Source organism: Diplotaxodon limnothrissa, linkage group LG13 (genome assembly GCF_057381915.1).
Source record: "Diplotaxodon limnothrissa isolate DT_005_m linkage group LG13, D_limnothrissa_male_GT1.1, whole genome shotgun sequence".
Lineage (NCBI taxonomy): Eukaryota > Metazoa > Chordata > Actinopteri > Cichliformes > Cichlidae > Diplotaxodon > Diplotaxodon limnothrissa.
The window spans coordinates 33,364,116-33,387,059 of NC_140608.1; the positions used below are offsets into that span (position 1 = coordinate 33,364,116).

Consider the following 22,944-nt stretch of genomic DNA (forward strand, 5'->3'; position numbering starts at 1 on the left):
TCTACAAGAGCAGTCAAACAACAAGAAGTTCTCTAAAATTATTAGTAATAAAATTATTATTCTGATCTCACCGGATTTATAAAACACTACTGAGATGTTCCGGAAGTCACAGTTGGGAACATAACCAGACTTTCAGCTCATTTTCAGCCCAGTCTGTGACCCCGGCCACTTTCTTTTTTGTTCCTTGAACTGACTGCATAAACACAGGCTCAGCACAAACGCATGCTCGTCTCAGGTATTAACCAAACCATGCAGCCGCTTCTCTCCTACTGGCTTTGCACGCCTGCAGTAAAGCAGAGTCTCACCATGGTACAGTTACGGGAGTAGTCGTCAGGGTCAACAACACTGAGCTGGTACAACATCTTGCACACAATGATGACGCACACCCAAACTGTGGACAGGCAGGACGCCATGGATCTGAAACGGTCATAAGGCATCGCCAGAGACCAGAGGACAACCAGGACCAGATTCATCACGGATGGCTACAGACAAACAGAGAGAGACAGCACTTTAACAGGTATGCTTTCCCCTAATCGGGACAGTTTCTTAACATTTGTTGTCATTGTCTTTCTCACCGTCATCATCACCAACGTCATATAACGAGCTGACTTTGCTATGCGTACATATATCCAGAGGAAAGAGTGTTAAGCATTTAGAAGCTCCTGCTGTCACTTTGATCTTCCTGACAGATAAACTTTATCCGTTATTAAAAATGTGAGATTCACCTGCAAATATGCGTCTGTAAAGATCAGCTGCATTACTGAGTGTAGGTGTGCTGTGCGTGCATGTGGGAACGCATGTACAGACCGTGTAGCGGTTACATGAACCACTAACAACAACGTCACATGTGTGTAGCAGCTGGATGTGTGTTTTTTGAGAGCTTATGTAAAATTTGGGTTTGTGTTCAGAAGTTTAGCCGAGTCTTAGCCCAGATAAATGTCTGACACGCGTGACATCTCAGTACAGGTTTGAACTGTGAACTCGAGCATAAATGGTCCTCTTAGATTTGAGACCAGCGTGAGGGTTTTGTATGAAATGCTGAATGACGCCTTTTGAAGCCAAGTAATGTCTCCTTGTTGGTGAGTTCACTGCTAACTTTTACAGGCCGCTGTGGTTCTACATTCATCATCTGCAGTGGAGGATATGGGACAGTGACAGCTAATATCTAATCTCAGAGAAACAGAACTGACTCTGACAGTCAGTGTGGCCTCAGATCAAAACATCATCACTGCCGTTAATCGAATAAATCGAGGAGATCATAAATGCTATAGATCAGAAACAGTATGCAGCCGGATTATTCCTCGATAACTAGAAGGCATTTGATGCAATCAATCACGACATGTTATTAATAAACTGGAGCAGTATGGGATCGGGGGCTGAGTGAAAAAGGATTTACTGACAGGAAACAGTTTGTGCAGCTGGGTGAATATTCCTCATCATGCTTGGATAATGCATGTGGGAATTCAATTTCAAACATCCCTGTATCCGTCCAACACTACGAGGTGTTTGCCTCTCTGAGTGGAGTGAAGAACCGGAGCAACGTCCCAGCATGAACCAGTTGTACAGAGAGGAGGGAGGGCTGGACCGGGTGGATCGCCCACTACAGGGATGTGTGTATAAGAGTGTGTGCGGCTGCACAAGCATGCTTATGTATGTCTCAGTATATTTGTAATGATGATAGGCCATAAACAGGAAGAAGAGCAGGGGCGGGATTAAATAAGCTCATCCTGCTGCTTTTTAAACATGCAGGTGATTTATAATTATTACTGTTTTGTTTTCCTTTGTTTGTTTGTCTCTTTTTTCTGTGTTGTTGTTGTAACATGTTCAAAATAAAGATACAACACAATAACTTGATGCTTCAGTCGTTGCCGTACCTCTTCGAGGGCGACCCATACAGCGAAGAAGGCCACCATCTTGAGGATGTGACGCTCCAGAAGCCTCCAGAGAAACTCTTGAATTGTGGTGAGAATGTCAGAGAATCTTCTGGAAAGATCCAGTAACCTGTCCATCACCAGACCCCATTTACTAGGCATCAGCTCCACTAATGAAGAAATCAGACAAACATCTGTGAGTCTGACTGGGATGACTTCTTAAATTAAAAGGTATATTTCCAGTGCATCCAGTCTGCCTGCTCAGTCCTCTGATTTAATGGGAATGTTTAGGATTTGATTCTCTTGGACAGGCACACAGTGTAATCTCAAACCTCAGGACCGCTGCGAGTAAGAGAGAGGAGCTAATGACGAGAAGCTCTGGAACATCAACACCAGTAAGACAGAATGAATGGGACCAGTGACCCATTCAAGGACAAACAGCTTAATAAACCCGATGATCAATTAGCAGTCGGTTGCTGTCTCTTCAGATGTAACAGCCTCATAGTTCTATATGATATTAGAAAGCAACTTTTACATAATTATAAGAAACCTGAAGGTTTTGTTTTACCTTCATCTTCAGAGTCATCATCAGCGTTTGCAACAAGGTCCTCGTCATGGTTCGTTTGCACCTCAGCAGAGCCAGTCTGGTCTGCCCTGCCGCTGCGCTTTTTTCTGAGAAGATTAGACCAAAGCACAAACATCACCTTTCTTTATAACGCAACACAGGTGGTGGTGGGTGTCACTCCATGTAAGAACCAAGCGTGACCAACAACTGAATGAAAACCCAACTTATTTCAGGGACAACGAAGCTGTTTGTGGGTCCTCTGATCATTTCTACATTTTCTAAATATTTAAAACCAGGTTCAAATGTTTAACCGTTCCAGCACGAGGACAGAGCTGTCCAGCCCAGCAACTCCACACAGGACGTAAAAATGAACTTGGGTAGCTTTTTAAGACGTGACAGCGTCCGACAACAGTATTAACACTGTACTATGAAGAAAAGCAAAGACATTCTGCTGTTACATGTCATGAGCAGCAGCAGGAGGTGTTACCTGTGTATGGGCGTGATCTGCTCCAGGTCAGTGATTCTCATGAACGGCTTGTGAAAGTAGTGCAGCTGTAGGATACAGGCCAGCAGGAAGAAGCCGGGGATCAGAATGCTAGTGAAGAGTTCAGACAGAGCAAAGGTCTCCAGGCCGATCGCTGCCAGCCTGAGGATGACAGAGCAACACCGTGGGCATTTCAGATTTCAGCACAGGTTGTGGTTGATTGCTACACTCTGGAAGTGGAATGAGGGTGCGTGTTAGAGGGTTTGCTGAATACTATCGTCACGTTTCATGCGGGAAGAAACGGGGAAAAAGCATTTTCTAAGTACAGTGCAAAAAAAAGAAGAAAAGAAATGCCAGCCCTTTCCTATTGGTGGAAAAATGTAGCATATCGACCAATAAAAAATCATGAGCTGTGGTTGCTTAGGAAGAGGGTAAAGTTTTGGGAGTGACAGAGACAGCGACGTGGACAGAAAGTTTTGTTTCTTCTGTTTTGTGTCAAAAATGGCCCAACACACCCCAGAAATCATGAAACATTTTTACCAAAAATGTTTCATGATTTCTGACATTTTGTGTAAATTTAAGCACGTATCAATTACAACTTTGACTTAGATCGTGCTCGTAAACAAACCACCTCATGTTGTTTAGCTTTCTGGATTTCATGCTTATTTATTATATACAGTACATAAGATCAAAATACACACGTTTTATATATATATGTATAAACAAAAACTGAGTTACACTGAACAAAAATATAATCACAACACTTTTGTTTTTGCTCCCGTTTTTCATGAGCTGAACTCAAAGCTCTGAAACATTTTCTACTACACTAAAGATCCATCACTTCCATATGTTGTCCACAAATCTGTCTAAATCTGTGTTAGTGAGAACGTCTCCTTCGCTGAGCTAATCCATCCCTGTCACAATCCTGGGTCTTAGGACCCAGTGTTTTGAGTTTTAGTTCATTTTGATGTTTATAGTATGTTAAGCTCATCAGGTCTCCTATGTTCATTTGCTTATTAGTTCCCTCTTGTGTTTTCAACCCCTGTGAAGTCTCCCTTGCCCTTCGTGTGTTTCATGTCTGTTGTCTTATGTTGTCATGTCTGCCTCTCATGTTTCCTGTTTCATTTTGGAGAGATCTCGTGTTTTTATATTATGGATTATGTTTTGAGTCCTTTGTGGTACTGTTTCGTGTTTCCCTAGATCTCAGTTATGGTTATCTTAGGTTTTGCTCTTTGGCTTTGTCATATGGCTTCCCTGTGTTCCATGTTATGTCTCCCCTGTTGCTGTTAAGTTTGCATGTTTAGAATTCAGTCAGTGTGTTTCCTGTTTTACTTTGTAGGTCCATGCCTCATGTGAGTGTTTCTAGTTTTGCGTCTCTGTCTCGTCCAGCCTGATTACTCCCCTTCTGTGTCTCATTCCCTCGTTATCCCTCTGTGTATTTAAGCCTTGTGTTTCTCTTTGTCAGTGTCGTAGTCTCCATCATAGCTGTGTGATTTTTCCCTGTGGCTCCTTGTGCTTTAGTTTTCCCAGTTTAGTTTATTTTGTATTGTTTTTCGTGTCCCACTCCACGCCAGCAATAAAGCTGTGTTTTTTGAGTTTACCTTTTGTCTCTGTGAGTTTGCGTTTGGGTCCTCTCCTGCCTGCCACACAGCCGAAACATGACAATCCCAGCTCACAGGTGTGGCATGTCAAGATGCTGATTGAACAGCATGAATACTGACATGCCACACCTTATATATACAGTATATATATATATGTGTATATATATATGTGTGTGTATGTATGTGTATGTGTGTGTGTATATATATATATATATATATATATATATATATATATATATATATATATAAAAAAACACCCAGCACGCCCCTGCGGGCGGTTTATCCTTCAAGCTCGGGTCCTCTACCAGAGGCCTGGGAGCTTGAGGGTCCTGCGCAGTATCTTAGCTGTTCCCAGGACTGCGCTCTTCTGGACAGAGATCTCCGATGTTATTCCCGGGATCTGCTGGAGCCACTCGCCTAGCTTGGGAGTCACCGCACCTAGTGCTCCGATTACCACGGGGACCACCGTTACCTTCACCCTCCACATCCTCTCGAGCTCTTCTCTGAGCCCTTGGTATTTCTCCAGCTTCTCGTGTTCCTTCTTCCTGATATTGCTGTCATTCGGAACCGCTACATCGATCACTACGGCCGTCTTCTTCTGTTTGTCTACCACCACTATGTCCGGTTGGTTAGCCACCACCATTTTGTCCGTCTGTATCTGGAAGTCCCACAGGATCTTAGCTCGGTCATTCTCCACCACCCTTGGGGGCATCTCCCATTTTGACCTCGGGACTTCCAGGTTATACTCGGCACAGATGTTCCTGTACACTATGCCGGCCACTTGGTTATGGCGTTCCATGTATGCCTTGCCTGCTAGCATCTTGCATATATATACACACACATATATATATATATATATATATATATATATATATATACATACATACATACATACATACATACATACATACATACAGGCAGGTAAACGGTGCAGACAGGATTAAAAAAGCTTTAGTTAAAGCACGTACTGTACTTCTGTGAAACCAGTCAAGTTCCTCCAGTATCCAGGGAAGTCTTCAAACTGGTAAGTGTAGATGGAAATCAGCACAAGCATGGTGTAGGCCACAACGAGCCACCAGAAGAGCTTCAGCAGGCGCCTCCACAGAGAATAGTAAACCTGAAAAATAGGAACAAGTTACGAGTTAAAAGAGATTTTTAAAATTACTTATTATGACATACGAAACATTCGAGGAGGCGTTTTAACACAGTTTAACACAAAAGGGCCAGAAGCCATTTATTTGGCATGATGATGTCTACGACATGTGTGCATACCTGATAAAGGCACATGCAGAGCAGGAACAGCAGCATGTAGATGATCTTGTATGCAACAAGTTTTCCAGCAAAGGACACCATGATGAACATCCCTCCACAGACATAGATCCAGTATTTGGCATAGCAGCTCATCACCATGCCTCCCAGAACCTTCAGCACAGATTCATTACCAGCCTCCTCGTCTAATAAGGACGAGACGTTGGGAAGAAACCGAGGTTAGGTGTACAGCACAGTAACGATGGAGAACCACGCTGCCGCCACACGGGCTGAACGGGACCTGTCAGAGGAGACGGCTGCAGAGCTGCGGCTACATGAAAAGCTAAGAGAGACATCGGTGGTGTCGTAGTATACTGCAGTATTCTGCTTGATGGAAATGCATAACCTCCCACACACAGTGCTGGAAAATGAACATTCTGAATGATCGAGACCTCACTCAGACTGCCAGAGGAACTGGAGTGTTTGTGATGTCGGGGTGTGTCTGTTACTTTTAGTGGTAATCCATCGTTGATTATCAGGATCCAGTTTGAATCAATGTTTTGTTTTTAACTTTTTTATGACATTTGTTCTGTCACATTGTACGATTCTACCTATTTGAGCTATTTGTTGTATTTTTGATGTGTTTCACTTAATAATTAAGGACTGCAATAAAGGAATTTCCCAACTCTGGGATAAACACAGTACATCTTATTTTACCAGAATTTTTAACATCTAATCACTGATATGAAAACAAACCTAAATCATTTCATTTATTCAGCAGGTCAGTGTGAAGTTGTGTGTGTGATTCTGACCTCCTGTAGTGACTTCCTGTAGTGGTGTGGCTATTTTCCTTTTCCTGCTGAAGTTTTCCTTCACTGACTGACGTACTAACAGCCAAAAGGTTAAGGTAAATAAAAGCTGGAGAGACAGAGGGAAAGAAGACGAACATGAAGACCACAAGTTCAGTTTTAAGACACGCAGAATACACAAAAGTACAAACGCAACCAGCAGCGAGATTTTACTTTGCAAATTCATGCAAAACATCATTGTTGAGCATCCAGCAAATCAACAATAAAACCAAATACACACGAGACAAAGCAGTGAAAGAGAACAACGGTCTGTGCAGTAACTACACACAACGTAACCAAACAGACAAAAATGAGCCAAGCTGCACAACAACAACGGGATGATCCGTGTTACTTTGCCCAATGCTGGGCACTGAAAGGAAAACAATGTTGAGACTCCAAAGTGCTGTTTGCTACCAGCCTCACTCATGCACGGACACACACATTCATACATCACTGTAGTCTATACCCTAAGTATTTTCTGTCACACTCTGATCAATGAAGGGGTTCAGTATTTTGCCCAAGGAGGGGCTGAATGTGCTCAACACAACGTCCAGTCACCAAACCAGGTTAGTCATGAAACGTCAGCTCTGTGGTGAGAAAGCAGCCAAAGCTACTGGCTGACACGTCTCCGGACTGTTTGGCGATTCCCTCGAGCGCCTTCAGATTCGATTAGAAATATTATCCAACTCAAAGCTAAATGTCATATTTCAGCTTATTTACCAACAGCTGGCTCTTGGCTAAGCAGCAGTACGTCTGTCTGTGTTACTCTGTTGTGTTCCCTCCAACACTGATGTTTTTGTTCATGTTTGCAGTGTTTCTGTGCATCACTGTGCTCAAAGGTTTCTGTGGTAGAATAAACAGACACAAGCGGAGCTGCAGCGTCCAAGCTGTTAATGTTACACGTGTTGCATTTGCAGCACACTTGCTGTCAAAGTGATGAAGCTGTTTTCATCCTTCATCTGTTGTTAGTCGTGTCTTTATTCTGTTTCACTGTGTGGACTTTTATAATTACTAGATCAAGTCAGGTTAAGAATTAGCGGTGAAGGCCCTCGTGCTGTGGTTTAAAGGAACACGAGATGCAGTTCTTGCACATTCAGCCTCTGACCAACATCAGTGAGTATCTGATGTAGAAATGATCTGAGAAACCAGCTCTGCTATTGTTGTTGTTGTTCGAGAGCACATGGTGAGAACTGGACAGTTTAACCTTCTAGGAGCTGTACAGACCAATAAGTAAAGCCAAACACATATTTATGGGTAAACATCCTGCTGAATGTTACAATCCGTCACAATTTCATAACTTCGTTATCATGTCACATATGCTCTCTTCTTACCATAGCTCCCAGTCTGAGGCAGGGGTACTGGGTTCTATTCAGTCCTAGCTGTCCGAGGCTCATGGTTCCCACTGTGGTGGGCAGCTCAGGTTGAAGCTCCATGGCCCAGACGTACTGCAGACAGCACAGAGCCAAGCCGTAGAGCAGGATGAATGGCGAGCACAATGTGGCTGCATGTCGCCTGAAAACACAGACCCCGCCCCCAACTCAATCAGACTATTAAAATACTGGGAAACAATTTTAAATGCACAACAGTTAAAAAACACTGCAATTAATAATTATTGTTGTGTGATGTATTTTTTCCCTACAATATCTGTATTCTTCTTAATGATCAGTTATTATTAGCAAAATCCACAATCAATGATTTTTTTAATATATCAAAGAGGAGCTGCTGAGGCACTCTGTTTGGGATCAATTTATATAAAAATGCATTCTTGGAAGCAACCAGACCTGATTAAGACCGATCCAAGTCTTCATCAGGGTCTGACAGATGCACCGTCAGGATTAAGTAAGTATTGAGTTCTTTAACCTCTAGAGGGTGTTACAGGTGTTACATTTATAAATATTTAAGAAGTATCAATGAACATGTTTACACACAATAACCAGGCAGCAGACGCTTGACTTGTTCTGTCACAGATGTGTAACAAACGTGTGGTAACAGTACCTCGCACGCAGGATCCAAATGAGACACGCCCACAGCAGCAGCACAAAGGTTAACCAGCTGTGGTATGTGATGCTCCAAACCTGGACACAAAGTGACTGTGTGTGAAAGTCTGTGACGCTGCTGCTGAAATGAGTCTGAACAGAACTTCATGGTTACCATCATTGCTATGAGAGCACAGACGTAACTCTGCTGCATGACCACTCTTCCCAGCAGGAAGAATGGGCTTTCACCCCGTTTCCCACTGCAGGCCACATTCGCCTCTGCACCTAAAGAAAAGAATCATATTCATGTTCACAATGTTGCGTTAGACCTCCAACAACCATTTGTTGAGGTAAAACGAGAAACTACAATATTACAGCTCTAGAGGCAGCTGTGGCTCAGGAGGTGGACAGGAGGAGGAGGAGGACGTGGAGGAGGTGGACAGGTTGTCTACCAATTAGAAGTTCAGAGACTTAATCCCCAGCTCCTAAAATCTGGGTGTCAAAGCATCACTGAAACCTGAGTTCGCCAGTGCATCAGTGTGAGGCCTGCGACAGCCTCGACCGGTGGAGGTGCTAACCACGATGGTGGTGGAGCTCACAGTGATCCACCGGGAGCAGGCAGCAGCCACTCAAAAACACCTGGAGAGAAACAGGCTGTAATCCTGGTAAAGGATCGCCTGAAAGCACCAGGGTCCCTGCGAGAGCCCAAGCAGCCAGCAGGGAAGAGCCAGCCAGTCCCATTTCCCAGTAGGTCCCAGGTGCCAGGGCAGGAAAGTTAGAAATGTGGGTAACCGGGGCACCTTCGTCTGGACTGCCGGATGATGGATGCGGGGCAGGTAATATGGTGCTTATACCATGCCCCTGAACCGCTCAGGCACTGCTCTTTTTTCTATGACATTGGATTAAACCAAGGGCAAGTAGCAGAAGCTCGATGGCTCCCCTGCCTAAGTTGGGGGACGTGGGTATGTGGCGGGATGTGGTCTGAGGATCAGCTGCAGGGGAGGGGTGGGTTCAGGGGGCAGTGCCAGTGGAGGCTGGTCAGCACACCTTTGACAGTAATTGTGTGGTTTTGCCTCCTGTTTCAGTGGACACGTAGAGGTGAAGCCGTGCTGAAAAGTCAGACACTGTTTGGCTGCACGGACCAGCGCACTCGTGTGAGCATGTTGTAAATGTAAACCTGCCATGATGGCAGCTTTCTGGCTGAGTCTGGGGTCCTTCGTGTTAGACTGAGTTATGCTAGAGCTGCAGGAAGCAAGTATCTCAGTCACAGGACTTATGGTCATTTATGTATGGCTGAGGTCATAAGGGGGTGATATTCACTGGCACCAAACCTGAGACCCCTGATCCCAGATAACTGTTGGGTGTACTTATAAGTGACATGTTTTTCATCCATTAAAACTCGTTTCTTGGTTTGAGTATACTCTATGTGTACGTCCTCAAAGACAATTAAATGTTGTTTTTCAATTAAGCTGAAAAAGTCAGTGATGTCCACAGAATATCGTTCACTTTTGTGCGCTACATCATAAATGATTCACTTCAGGCTGTCAGATCGATGTCCTCCAGTCAGGCCTATAACGGCTGTCCACTGTTTGATTCTTTTCTGACACACTTTCATACTGGGTGACTTATACTGGTTAGTCATTTCTGTGAAAAATAGCAGCTGGTACCGAGATAGGGCTGACTGTCTTCGGTCACAGTCCCTCCGCTTTCTGTTGGTACAGACAAGAGTACGACCTGAAACACAGAACACACACACACACACACACACACACACACACACACACACAGATGTTTATTTGTACTTATGTGGAGGGTATATGACAGTTTTAAATATTAAATAGTTCCAGCCCTATCTGGATGTCAGCACAAAGAGCAGCACGGTTGATACTGGTATGAGTAAGAAGAAACACCCAGTGCATCATGGGAAGCCCCCAGTAGCCTTAACATATTGCAGTGTAACTAAGGGAGGATTCAGGGTCACCTGATCCAGCCTCAGCTATATGCTTTAGCAAAAAGGAAAGTTTGATCCTAGGAACCACAAGTAAGTTAGCAGTGCTTGATCAGGGAGATAGGCTACTGCAGCATTTTGGATCAACTGAAGGCTTTTAGGACATCCTGATAATAATGAATTACAATAGTCCAGTCTAACAGCAATAAATGCATGAACTGGGGTTTTAAGCATCACTCTGAGATAAGGTGTTTCTAATTTTAGAGATGTTGTACAAAAATCGAAGAAACTAGTCCCAGATTTAACAAGGACATGTCCTGGTCAAAAATGACTCCACAGTGTTAGCGGAGGCCAAAGTAATGGCATCCAGGGTAACAATCTGGTTAGACACTGTATTTCTACGAATTTTTGGAGCCAAGTACAAGAACCTCAGTTTGTCATCTGCACAGAAGTAAAAATGTATGCTATACCTACTAATGATACTGCCTAGGAGAAGCATGCATAATGTAAACTGAACTGGTCCCAGCACTGAACCCTGTGGAACTCCATTACAATATATTTTACACCTTACAACATAAAGCACCCTGAGGCGACTGCTGTTGTAATTTTGGGTCTATACAACTGAAACTGAATTGGATATATAGTGAAGATAGACAAGCATTTCTTTAGTACGATATAAAAACACAGAAGAGAAGAAGAATCTCTATTTAAATATCAGCCGTAGGCAATAAATCCAAATAGAGCCTTTTGTACAGCCAATAGAAATGATCTACCTGTGTGTCGTCTTCATAGTCGTCTTTTTGTTCATTCCAAGGCTGTAATTCCACCAGCTCTTCTTTCCTCTCGCGTCTTTTCTCCTGTTGCTGCTTTTCCTGCAGAAAAAGAACAAGCCCTCAGAAGATTTCAGAAGATACAGTTTTTCAAAAGTCACGTGGCAGCTACAAAAGTGCATCAGCTGCAGAGTCTGTGCCATGTTAAACCCACCTGGGCCTCTTTGCTCTCCTACGTCTCCCTAACGTAAAAAATCTTTTCAATAAAAGAGTTATTTTTATTATGTTTGTTTTTATATTTTGAATATCAATATGTTTGGGTTTTTGTATAAACACTGTTTCAGTATGTGAGATTTGATACGATAACAAAGCTTTCCATTATGTTTAAATACTTTATCAAAGAAAAGCCAGTGGGGGCACATTCAGTACTAAGAGAATATAAAGATACAGTGGGGCAAAAAAGTATTTAGTCAGCCACCGATTGTGCAAGTTCCCCCACCTAAAATGATGACAGAGGTCAGTAATTTGCACCAGAGGTACACTTCAACTGTGAGAGACAGAATGTGAAAAAAAAATCCATGAATCCACATGGTAGGATTTGTAAAGAATTTATTCGTAAATCAGGGTGGAAAATAAGTATTTGGTCACCTCAAACAAGGAAAATCTCTGGCTCTCACAGTTGAAGTGTACCTCTGGTGCAAATTACTGACCTCTGTCATCATTTTAGGTGGGGGGAACTTGCACAATCGGTGGCTGACTAAATACTTTTTTGCCCCACTGTATGTTATAATATAAAAAGAGTGAGTGAGGAGATACCGCGTTAGAGCCTCCGTGACGTCCTGTTCTGAGAACAGTCACTATGGTAGTATAGAGCAAAAAGAGGATTCCTGGGTTGACATAAACTGGCCAGTCATGACTGCTGTTCAGATTGAGGTCATAGGGCAGGGTGCAGTTTCCTGGTATGATGATGTCCTTCAGACCAAAGAGTCTAGGCAGAAAAAAAGAGAAAGAAATCGAGGAATAGACCTGTGTTAATTGATTTACTAATACTGTTGTGACCAAGTGTCAGGATCTAGAACATTATGATCAGGTGTGATCAGTGAAAATCCGGCACCATAGACATAGCAAAGCAAAGATGTAGAGTCGTAGCCACAATGCTAAAGTACGATTAGCATCAGGCAATTCAGTAAAGTTTGCAAGGGAAGTATTTCAGATGTTCTTTTGTTTTAACTTTGATGATTACAGCTTACAGCTCACTAAAATCATGCACGCAGCTTCTCACAGGTGCTGGTTTAGCGTGAGCGGCCACCACGTACTACATGGTTAGAACACAGTGGCCGGAGTTCGAGTCCGACCCTTGACCTCTCCTCTTGACAACAACAATAGATTCCCTGCAGGGTTCTCGGTGGGTTTTCTTGACTGTCGTCTCAGGAGTCTCACTTCCAGTCAACTTTCCATTGATATGCTTTGTTCCAGCAATGTGCGTCTGTGGCTCGGCGAGTCATCATCTCAACAATCCAATGAGCAGTCTTTCCTATGATTGTGTTTGTGTGCACTGAACAAGCACGAACTCAAAATGTGTACTGAACAATGAATAACCTTTTTGAATTGAATGACAAAAGAAGAAAGCTTTTTCAAATCTTTGGTGGGATACACTAGTACACGTTTTTTGGGGGGTTGTTTGTTTGTTTGGGGGTTTTAAGTTGGAAACGTGTCTTTCATCACTAATGAAAATAAGTACAAGTACGTTGGGTCACAGATTTGCATGACCTGTGTTACATACAGTAAACAAATTGAAGGAACAGAATCGTATTATTTCTGTCACCATCCACGTTACAGACGCACTTCAGTCATATGCAACAGCTGTGTATGGAAGCCTGTTTCCGCCACTAAAAAAAAAGGATCCATAACTCAAAATTCCGAGTTATTAACTCAAAGTAACTCGAAATTTGACATGATTTCCTCGTTACGCAGAAGCTGAAGCCTCAGCTACAAATGCTACAGCTAAGCTGTATTACATCCAGTCGCACAGATTGCTGAGTGTTTTCAGCCTGGCTTCACAAATGATGAAATCCCTGTTATTAGCTGAATCACACGGTGTTACTATCAGCAAACGTACTCGCCAAAGCGCCAATTTGTTGGGATCCGTTTTTGAGTGCGCGTTCCTCTGCACCATATGCTTCCGGGTAACAAGAAAGCGACCTCATTCACGTATATTTTTGATTGGCAGAGCTAACTCGAAATTTCGAGTTATTTTCTCGAAATTTCGAGAAAAGTAAGTCTAAATTTCAAGAAAATAACTCGAAATTTCGAGTTATGCATACTAGCTGTTTTGTTTTTATTTAGTGGCGGAAACGGGCTTCCATAGCTGTGCCTTCATCACAATTCTAATCATTTTTTTTTATCACAGCTCAGAGTTGAACTCATCTTTATGTTGATGATACCAAACATGTTCCAACGTGATCAAACAAAGTGTGAAGCTTAGGATCAGCTGACACCTGGGACATGGCACAGTAATATCAAAAAGGCTAAGAGTTCTTTTAAAGTACTAATAATAATAATCACACATCTACATTATCTACATTGAACATTTGACTATTTTCCCGTCAGCTTCACTAAAGAGACACAGACTCAGTTTTATGACAGTGGAGTATGTTTGCTGGGTAAACGTCGACTAGGCTGACTGATGAACAGCTGGCTAAGTGATACCGATACAGAAACCTGCCAAGAGGGCCGTGACGTCATGAGGAAGAAACTGAGAAGAAGAGAGACCGTAAATCCCAGTGGAGGCTCATTCCACTCATGCCTCTCATGCCAGCACAGTCACACTGCGTTCATTTCGTTTCTCGTCAGTAAACTTGAATAGTTGACCCGAAAGAGAAATTTCATAGCCACAGATATGTGTACTGATACAATTAAGGAGGGTTTACAGGCATGAAGGCACAGCAAATGACATTTTTGTTGTTGTAGGCTGAATTATATGTGTTTAAATACTGGCCTCTCACAGTCACTTCACCACAAAGATGGGGTCTTTATTACTCAAATGTTAAAACCAACGGCAAAACGTTGTCTTGTTCCTCTGTAAATCTGTAAATCGTGAGCCAAGTGTGGCCTTTCAGCTCTAATTTAAGGGATTTAACCCAAATTCTGGATTATCTGTTGAGGAATTAAAGCTGCTTTAAACAGAGGCTCAAAAATATCAGAGGCTCAAAAATAACTGGACAAAAGGCCGACAGGGAATTTCTTTTTAAATGTGAGGCTCAAAGTGATTCGACCGCACCGGAGAGAGACCAGTGTTGAGCTGAAACCCAAATAAACTGTTAAACAACGAATTCAAATATTTTTATTTGTTTAGATTAGAAAGTCTGCACTTCAGTTATATCTCGACAGTAAAATCCACTCTTACAAATCTGTTTGTGCAATAAATTATTGACCCAACTGTATCAAGACGTATACACGGCCTTTAATAATCAGGCCAAAAACTGGCACTGCCAGAGGTTTCATCATGTCAACTGGAGTTTCTTTTGCCCCAAGTTACATGTCCTGCAACACTGATGAAATAGCACTTTTGCCTGCGGTCATGTGGCATCTATTTCTGTTGAAATCTGCTGAATAACCATGCACGGTATGAAATGATGCAACCAAAGGGTCGCTGTCCCCTGCAATTCTGCATATGCATATAATCTGTTATTATGAAGACTTACCTGGCCCACAGGCTTTGTGGGGGGAACAGGGCCTGGGCCAGCAGACTCTGGTATAAATACAGACACACCATATGGCCAGCAGTGAAGAAGCCCACCATCACACACAGCGCATTGAAACCCAGGTGGCTGATGGGAAGATGACATGCCCACCAAGTGCAAATACCAATGAAAAGCAGGAAGTAAATGGCTGAGAAGGCAGATGGCAGTGTGATCCCTATAAAGAAAAGGTCAGAGGTTTATATGCAGTGCACACAAAGGTCCAGAAAATGAAGTACAAACAAAGTGGGCCTGATAAAAGTTTTATGCTCCTTTGTGTCTTAAAGGAAAAACACAATATTTCTTAAAGAGCAACTTTTACGCAAATCCAGATGAATCTTTGTCATGAGTCAGATGGTGATTTGGTCATTTATGATGGAGATTTTCACCGTTTGACTATGTTGATGAACGAGAATTTCATGAGATGACGTGGATTTCCTTTAGAATTTTGATTTTTTTACGTTACAATGAAGCAAAACCAACTTGCAGCTTTTGTCTGGGCAAACAAACAAAATGTCGTCATGTAAAAGACATCAGTCGTATTTCGGCTGCGTTTTTGCTTTCAGTTCTTTCTTGAGCATTTCGACATTTATTCTTATTTTCCCTGTTTTTCCAAATCTCCTGTCAATCTTTTTTCTTGCTATTTGAGACAGGCAAAAAGATAATAATACTTGCGGCAGTAAGTATTACTGCCGCAAGTATTATTCTGGTACCTGCACCTATGGTATCAATTTGAAATCTACGTCCCTTCATTCTCGAGTTATCGTGTCCACAAACTTGGGTGTCCGCGTAGCCCGCTCGCACAGCAGGGTGACGACAACACCCCATCGGCCTTTTACAGATGAGGGGGTAATAAAAAGTAACAAAAAACAACACTAAGATCTCACCAGCAAGACCCAGCAGGCTAATCGCCAAGATCCTCCCCAGGTCCCGCAGAACTTTCTGGGCTGTAGCCTTCAGCTGCTCAGCCAACTGCTTGGCTCTGGTTACTGTGGAAACCTCATCAGCATCACCAGCTAATGACCTCTCTTCTTCATCTTCCTCTCCTGTTGCCTCTTCTTCATTATCATCATCACAGTCACTGTTATCATCATCCCCAACGTCTTCTGTGTCGTCTGTTGAATTATGTTCTAGCTATGATGTGTAGGAATGAAAAGAAAGACATGCTTTGTAAATTACATCACCCAGAGGATTCCTTCGGTTACAGTGCTGGAGCTAATATCCTACACTTTATTTCTGCGGACACATTCTCAGCTCACTGTGTGATTATCTACTGATGTAAAAATCTGATGAAATAAATGTCGAAATCTGAATATATATTACTGTGCAAAAAGTCTTGAGCCAATCCTTATTTCATGATGTTTTGTAATGCTTTCTGGGTGCATTTCAGAGGTTTTCTTTAGACATCGGCTGCTTACAAAAGAACGCATCTTTCATATCTTGACCTGGTGCGTTGTAACAATATGTGGCAAGTGGACAAACATACGGCAAAAGTAAAGGTGTGAGGCCTAAAAAATAAAAACTGCAGTAGATGAACAGTATCTGAAACTCGTGTACTGTTCACTGAAGTCTCAGAGAAATGGTCTGGGTAAAAAGGAAGGAATTCTTAACCTCTTAAATGTGGACATCACATTTCAGGTTGTTAGACCACAATAGCAAATGTTACACATATAGGTGTGAACATGTTCCCATGTTTGAAGTAGCAGCTTTGGACCGAAAGTTTTCATGTTTTATGCGACATTCAGAAATCTTTTACTTTTTTTTACTTTGTTACGTCTTCCTGCAACTGTTAGCAGCACCTCAAATTAGCTATATTGCTCAAAGGGGCACAACTGTTGTTTCTCTTTTTGTTTTTGTACTCAGGAAAAATGCTGCTGTGTTCAGACAACAAATAAAGAGTTTTGCACAACATCACCAGAAACGACATCAGGTAAAAAGATGATTCTTTGTTTTTTCATTCATCGGGTCCGAATCAGCCCAAATCGCAAAGAGATTTAAAATTGCATGGCGTGAAAGAGTTCGGGTCTTAGGAGTTTAAGGAAGGAAACGAAAACAATAGGCAGAGTTACGCCAATCACAGAAGAACCAGGTGAAAATCAGTGGCAACAAGTCTGATGGATTGATGAATACACATTTAAAAAGTTTGGTTCAAATTGTTATGGTTGGTCAGGAGAGATCCAACAGTGAGTCTACAGCCATCTGTAAAACATGGTGGAGGCGCCGTCATGGTTTGAGGCTCAATTTCAAGTACCATCATATTTTGATCCAACCTGCAATGCCATGTGGAAAGCATCTGACATGATGCTGTCATGTCAGCTTATTTTTCAACATGACATTGGTCCCAAACACAGCATTCCTGAAAAAACACACACTCTCGGGTATGGACTGTCCTCCCAGAGCCCCCCTATTCACATTCAGAAGCAGGTGATTTCTCCCACACCACCTCACTAAACCATCCACTCCTCCCCCTGTTCTTAATTAATACATGTAACCACTGCAGAATTATTAGAGTGTTTCTGTAGATGGCATGACCTGTAGTGAAGATCTGAGGCATCGAGATGATCGGGACTGGAGACGGCACTGTGAGACGCTCCTGCACTGCACCCAAACAAGTGTGTAGCAGAGAGCTGAACCTAAACCTGTTGAATGAATGGCTCTTCACCCCCTCCAGGCTGCCCACTGCAGTGATGGCTGTCCATCTGTCACCTTAAACCCAGTGATTTTCTTCACTCCACCCATCCCTCCTGTTGTTCTGCTCGAGTTTGCCCTCGAGCTTCCTTCTGTAGGAATTCTTGCATTTCTGTGAATTCACCCGCAGCCCGTTCTGCACTTTCCAGTTCTTCCCTGCCCCCAGACCTGAAAGCTACGGAAGAGGATTAGGGCCACTGTTTTTTTCTTCTTTTCCAGAATTCTCAGATTAAAGTCAGAATTCTGACTTTTTCCAGAGACCTTAATCCTCCTCTGTAGAAGCCAGCCTTCTTTTAATTAGGCTTTTTTTTTTTCAGATCACCAGTGATTTAAGGCTTATTGTTCTCAAAGAAGAAAGTAGTCCTTGCTAGTAAGATTATGTATTTACAACATGTGTTACACTTCTCAATAAGATGAAAGGAACATGTATTCAGAGCACAGCATCAAGTCAGTTAAACCTCTGGGACACTGAGTTGTTAGTGAGCAACAATGAGATCAACAATGAGATGTCCCCCCTTAGATTTGTAAGATTTTACTTGAAAACTCAAAAACTGTGGCGTTATTTTTGTGCCTCTATTCTGAGCGCAGTAAATAATTTGCAAGAACAAATGCTGTATTTTGAGAAGAAAAGTTTAATTTGTGCAAACAAAATTCATTTCTGTGTGCAAGAAATGAATTTCAGTGTTGGCTATTATCCATCCACACACACAATAACAGCCCCTGTCGCTCAGATCACACATCTGCTCTCAGTGTGCAAAAATTCTGACTGGCTGGAAAATAATTATAGTTATAGAAAAAAATAAAGTTTAAGTAGACTTCAGAAATAGAATAAATGATAAGAAAACTGCCTGTGCTGTAGAATCAAGGTGGTCATACCAAATATTGACGTTCCAGGTAGTAAGAATTGCACACCCCTCGTCTTTGCCTTATCTGCTGTATTTGTTTGTATGTTTGACAATGTTTTGATAAATTGCTGTACCCATTACCCATTTTTCTAGCAACATATAAAGAATTGAAAGCTGTCTCTGTTAGGATGCCTGGGTCGTCGACCCAGGGTTTTTGAGTTTATGATATTATTTATACTGTCTAGTTTTTGGTTTCTTTGAGTTCTGTCTTATGGCTTAGGTCTGTCTTCTTTAGTTGCTCTGTCTCCCCTATCACCTGCATCCCCTTGTCTAGTTCGCGTCTATGTGTATCTTAAGTTCCTATATCCCCGTGTTCAGTCAGTGTTTTGTGTCTGCCCTGTTCCCACGTCTCTGTTCCCTCTGTAGTGCCTGCTTATGAGCCTGTCTCTTTGTTCAGTCTGTGTTATGCATTTCCTGTTTTACTTTGAAGGTCTGTGTCTTATCTCAGTGTGTTCAGGTTACGCTTCTTTGGTCTCGTCAGTTCTGATTTGCCCCAGCTGTGTTTCCCTCCTGTTACCCATTCCCTGATTGCTCCCTCTGTGTATTTAAGCCCTGTGTTTCTCTGTGTCTGTGTTGTGATCTACTGTTTACTTTGCTGTGTGTTTTGCCAGTCCACCGGTGTTAGTTTATTTTCAGTTTTTCCCAGTTATGTTATGTTTGCGTTCAGCTGTTTTGGTTTAAGTTTGTCTCCGGAGTCTGCATCTTGGGTCCTATTCCTGTTTGCACACAGCCGTCACCTAACAGTCTCAAGACTTTTGAGTAGTACTGTACTCGAGGAATTGGTTTCACTGAGTAATATCCATGCACTTGATCTGGTGAGGCACGGATTAGCGCACTCAGTTGTGTGTGAGTATCAACAATTTGTAAGAGGACTTCATTTTTCACACAGTCTACTTCAGCTTTTGATTAAAAAATGACGTGTTATTGTTCCTCTGAGGTTGTATTTCAATCATTTTAGAACCTGCTATGATGCTAAAAGACAAAAAACAACAACACAGTTTTGTTTTGACCTTCTCCTTGCTGCATGCACTAGTGATTGTCCATCTACCATATATAGTTTTTATGTGTAATTTTGTGACTTCTTTGATTTCAGCACAACCACACTGCTGGTTTCCTGTCATAAAGATACACATTTAAACATATGCAAAGAGACTCACCGATGTAATGTTGGCAGCAGCCACCATTTCTCTGTTCCTGACCAATCTGCTGCAGAGGATGACTGTTACCAATGCAAGTATACACACACCAAGGTCTGGGCACAGGAGACGTGCCACTTTCCAAGGGTCTTCCAAGGGAAGCCTATGACACACGTACACATGTAAGGCTGTTACAATTATAGGATAAATAAAGTATATCTCATTTTATCTCAACTCATGTAAAACATTTCAGAGATATCATACACAAAATATATCCACATTGCATGGTGGATGTATGGATACCATTACAATCCAGAGTTCTGTTGGGAACACTTGATTTATTCAAATGAGTGAATGAATAGTGGCATTGTAAAGCGCTTTGGGTGCCTTGAAAAGCGCTATATAAATCCAATCTATTATTATTATTATTAAATGTTATTTGACACATTACTGCAAATCAAGCAAAAAGTTAGATACGTGGCTAATAGAAGACCAAATAAATACAGAATGCTAAAAGATGAATGTATACAGGCAATAGTGAATTTAAGGTTGCACTCGTGCAAATAGATTTAAGGTCGCCTCCTGCCAAGTTCATACTAATCGAATCAGTTTAATCTGCAGCTTTACAAAAACAGCATATGGCCCATGTGACATAGATGCACACTGACAGGAAGAAGGTGCTCTGGTCCCTAATCTTTATCATAGCGTGAGTTTGGGAAAGCACAAAAAGTTCGTAGAAGCTTTGCAACTTCTCCAAGACGTTAGTTACCAAGGACCTTGAAGACCTGTGTGCAATTCTAACAATGGGAATAAGGTTGATTAAGATGGTTTAAATGCAAAAGGCGCTTTCATTAAAGTAAACTGAATTAAATGTGATTTAATGTACAGCTCTATGTTCAAATGAAAAAGTATTAATGGCAGTGTTTTAAAATAAGCATCTTAATTTCAGTATTTTCTTCCTCAGGTGTCTATTCAGCTCAATTTATTTTTAATTCTCTTATTTATATAGTGTAAAACTTACAACAACTTTCATCTAAAGGTGCTAAAATAATACAGAGAAAGGCCAAACAATCCTGTGACCCCCCGGTGAGCAAGTGCAAAGGAAAAAATAACTTTTCACAAAGAAACATGTGTGAGAACCAGGCTCAGGGAGGAGGCAGCCCTCTCCACCACTGGCTGAGGGTGAGGAGACAAGGAGAGAGCGGTGGGAGGCTTTGCATTTACTTGTAGGCTACATTTACCTACTATTTCCCACAATCAGCCCATCAGTGACACTGGCAGGGATACATGGTGCAACTCATGGAATTAGATACATAGTTACATACCTTGACAGTCCTATATGTCTGCTTATGGTATTCCATTGTGAACAGTTATCACCTATTGCAGTGTTGAGAGGAGGATATGTGTATAGTACTGTCTGGAAGCAGATATGAGCCAGTACAAATAGCAGACTGGTGCAGAATATTGCTCTGATAAAGCGTCCTGTGTGACCTAAAAGGCAAAGACAGGAGAGATACAGAAACGGTTAAATGCAGCATAAATAAAACCAAGATAAATAAATAAATCTTTATTTTACAGACATGGAATAAGTATATGCAAGACACTGAATCCTGAACTGCCCCCAGTGTGACTGAGTGTGTGACTGAGTGTGTGTGAATGTTAGAAGATCCTTGTAAATCATCTCAATTTCACTGCTCTTCAGGTTACCTTTATTTGGCAATAGCTTTATTGCGATGTCTGATGTGTTTGGTTTCTTTTTTGTACCTGTTCATTTGAAGGACCAAAGTGTTTTGGTCCTTCAAATGAAAGTGCTTACGCTGCATCCACACTGGAAGCAATTTGTGCGTCAGCCATCGTTCTGAAGCTGATAGCTGGTCATTTGTGGACATTTGGGCTCTAGAGGACTAGCTGACCCTCTAATGCGTTTACTACCAAGTCAATCATTAGTGTACTTCACTCTCATTGGTAGTCACTTCAGCCTGGTTCCTGCCCATGCCCACACTTCCCAGTGTCAGTGATTATTTCGCCCTTTATTTGCTTGAAGACATCATTGACTTTCTGTAGTCTCTGACTGCCACATGACTGCAAACGACTCCCAGTGTGCACACAGCTGTAGACATTGGATTCATTACTGATTCATTACTCAACCTTCAGAATTCAAAGACATCCCAAAATCAAAATGACAAATGATGTGGCAGGCGTGTTCATTTTGCTGAAGTTTCATTATAAGAAATGCTACTCAGTAGTTTCTCCGCGTGCTAAATGTTTGACACCATTTCTATTTGACAATATATACGAATATCATCGTCATACATTTGAAGACCATCTCCACAACACACAGGCGGTAAATCATGGATATACAGGGAAAAGAGAAGAGGGCCCAGAATGATTCTTAAGGAAGGCCTGTATGTAAACAAAGCACTCGACTGCTCTCACAAACTACGGGATGAAATCACTCAACTCGCTAAAGACAAAATTATATCATAAAAAATGGCAACAATACAATGTTTGATCAAATGGATACTAATGGACAGCTAGAGTGAGTCATGGACAGACACAGAACAGAATAAAGTCAAAAACATTTCAGTCACAGAGCTTCTTGCTTTACATTGTAAGGTTTAAAAAAGAATAACATCATAAATAGGCCACTGCTTTTCTCCTGAACTGAAAAAGTCAAAATCACGCACCCCAGAACAAGAACCTCCAAACCCTATGAAGTCATCTTAACTACTGCCATGAAAACTATGTTTTTAAACCGGAAATCGAACAGGATATGAACCAGTGGATTCTTTTTTCACTAAACGCATGACATTAAGGACAAGAACTTCTCACCACAGGAATAATATTTGCCACTGATTGGCTGGTCAGTAGCATTACTTGATGAATCATGAGAACAAAAATGGTCCTAAGCTCCGCATAGTGACCAAAACAACGAGCTCGTGGACACAAGCGTGACATCACGTCTGACACAGTGGTCAGCAGCACAGGAGCACCACAGGGAACTGTGCTGTGCCCTCTTCTCTTCACCCTGTACACCTCTGACTTCTGCTACAACTCTGAATTATGCCACATTCAGAAGTTTGCAGATGACACGGCCATCATGGGGTGTATCTGGGATGATCAAGAAGAGGAGTACAGAAGTCTGGTGAGGAACTTTGTCGCAT

The 22,944-nt window shown here is 42.1% G+C and overlaps 1 protein-coding gene across 1 annotated transcript in view; it reads right to left on the minus strand.

Moving 5' to 3' along the window:
• Nucleotides 1-22,944, minus strand: part of piezo1 (piezo type mechanosensitive ion channel component 1 (Er blood group)) — an 88,774-nt gene that overhangs the window by 43,392 nt on the left and 22,438 nt on the right. Inside the window, exons 3-19 of the mRNA XM_085368985.1 lie at nt 21,106-21,271; nt 19,802-19,943; nt 15,939-16,185; nt 15,016-15,229; nt 12,128-12,299; nt 11,315-11,413; nt 10,261-10,327; nt 8,769-8,878; nt 8,613-8,692; nt 7,949-8,129; nt 6,582-6,687; nt 5,794-5,975; nt 5,490-5,638; nt 2,924-3,082; nt 2,440-2,543; nt 1,875-2,041; nt 306-482 (exon numbers count right to left, since the gene is read on the minus strand). Of these exons, the coding sequence (XP_085225111.1) occupies nt 306-482; nt 1,875-2,041; nt 2,440-2,543; nt 2,924-3,082; nt 5,490-5,638; nt 5,794-5,975; nt 6,582-6,687; nt 7,949-8,129; nt 8,613-8,692; nt 8,769-8,878; nt 10,261-10,327; nt 11,315-11,413; nt 12,128-12,299; nt 15,016-15,229; nt 15,939-16,185; nt 19,802-19,943; nt 21,106-21,271 (2,522 nt within the window). The remainder of the gene's footprint in view (nt 1-305; nt 483-1,874; nt 2,042-2,439; nt 2,544-2,923; nt 3,083-5,489; nt 5,639-5,793; nt 5,976-6,581; nt 6,688-7,948; nt 8,130-8,612; nt 8,693-8,768; nt 8,879-10,260; nt 10,328-11,314; nt 11,414-12,127; nt 12,300-15,015; nt 15,230-15,938; nt 16,186-19,801; nt 19,944-21,105; nt 21,272-22,944) is intronic.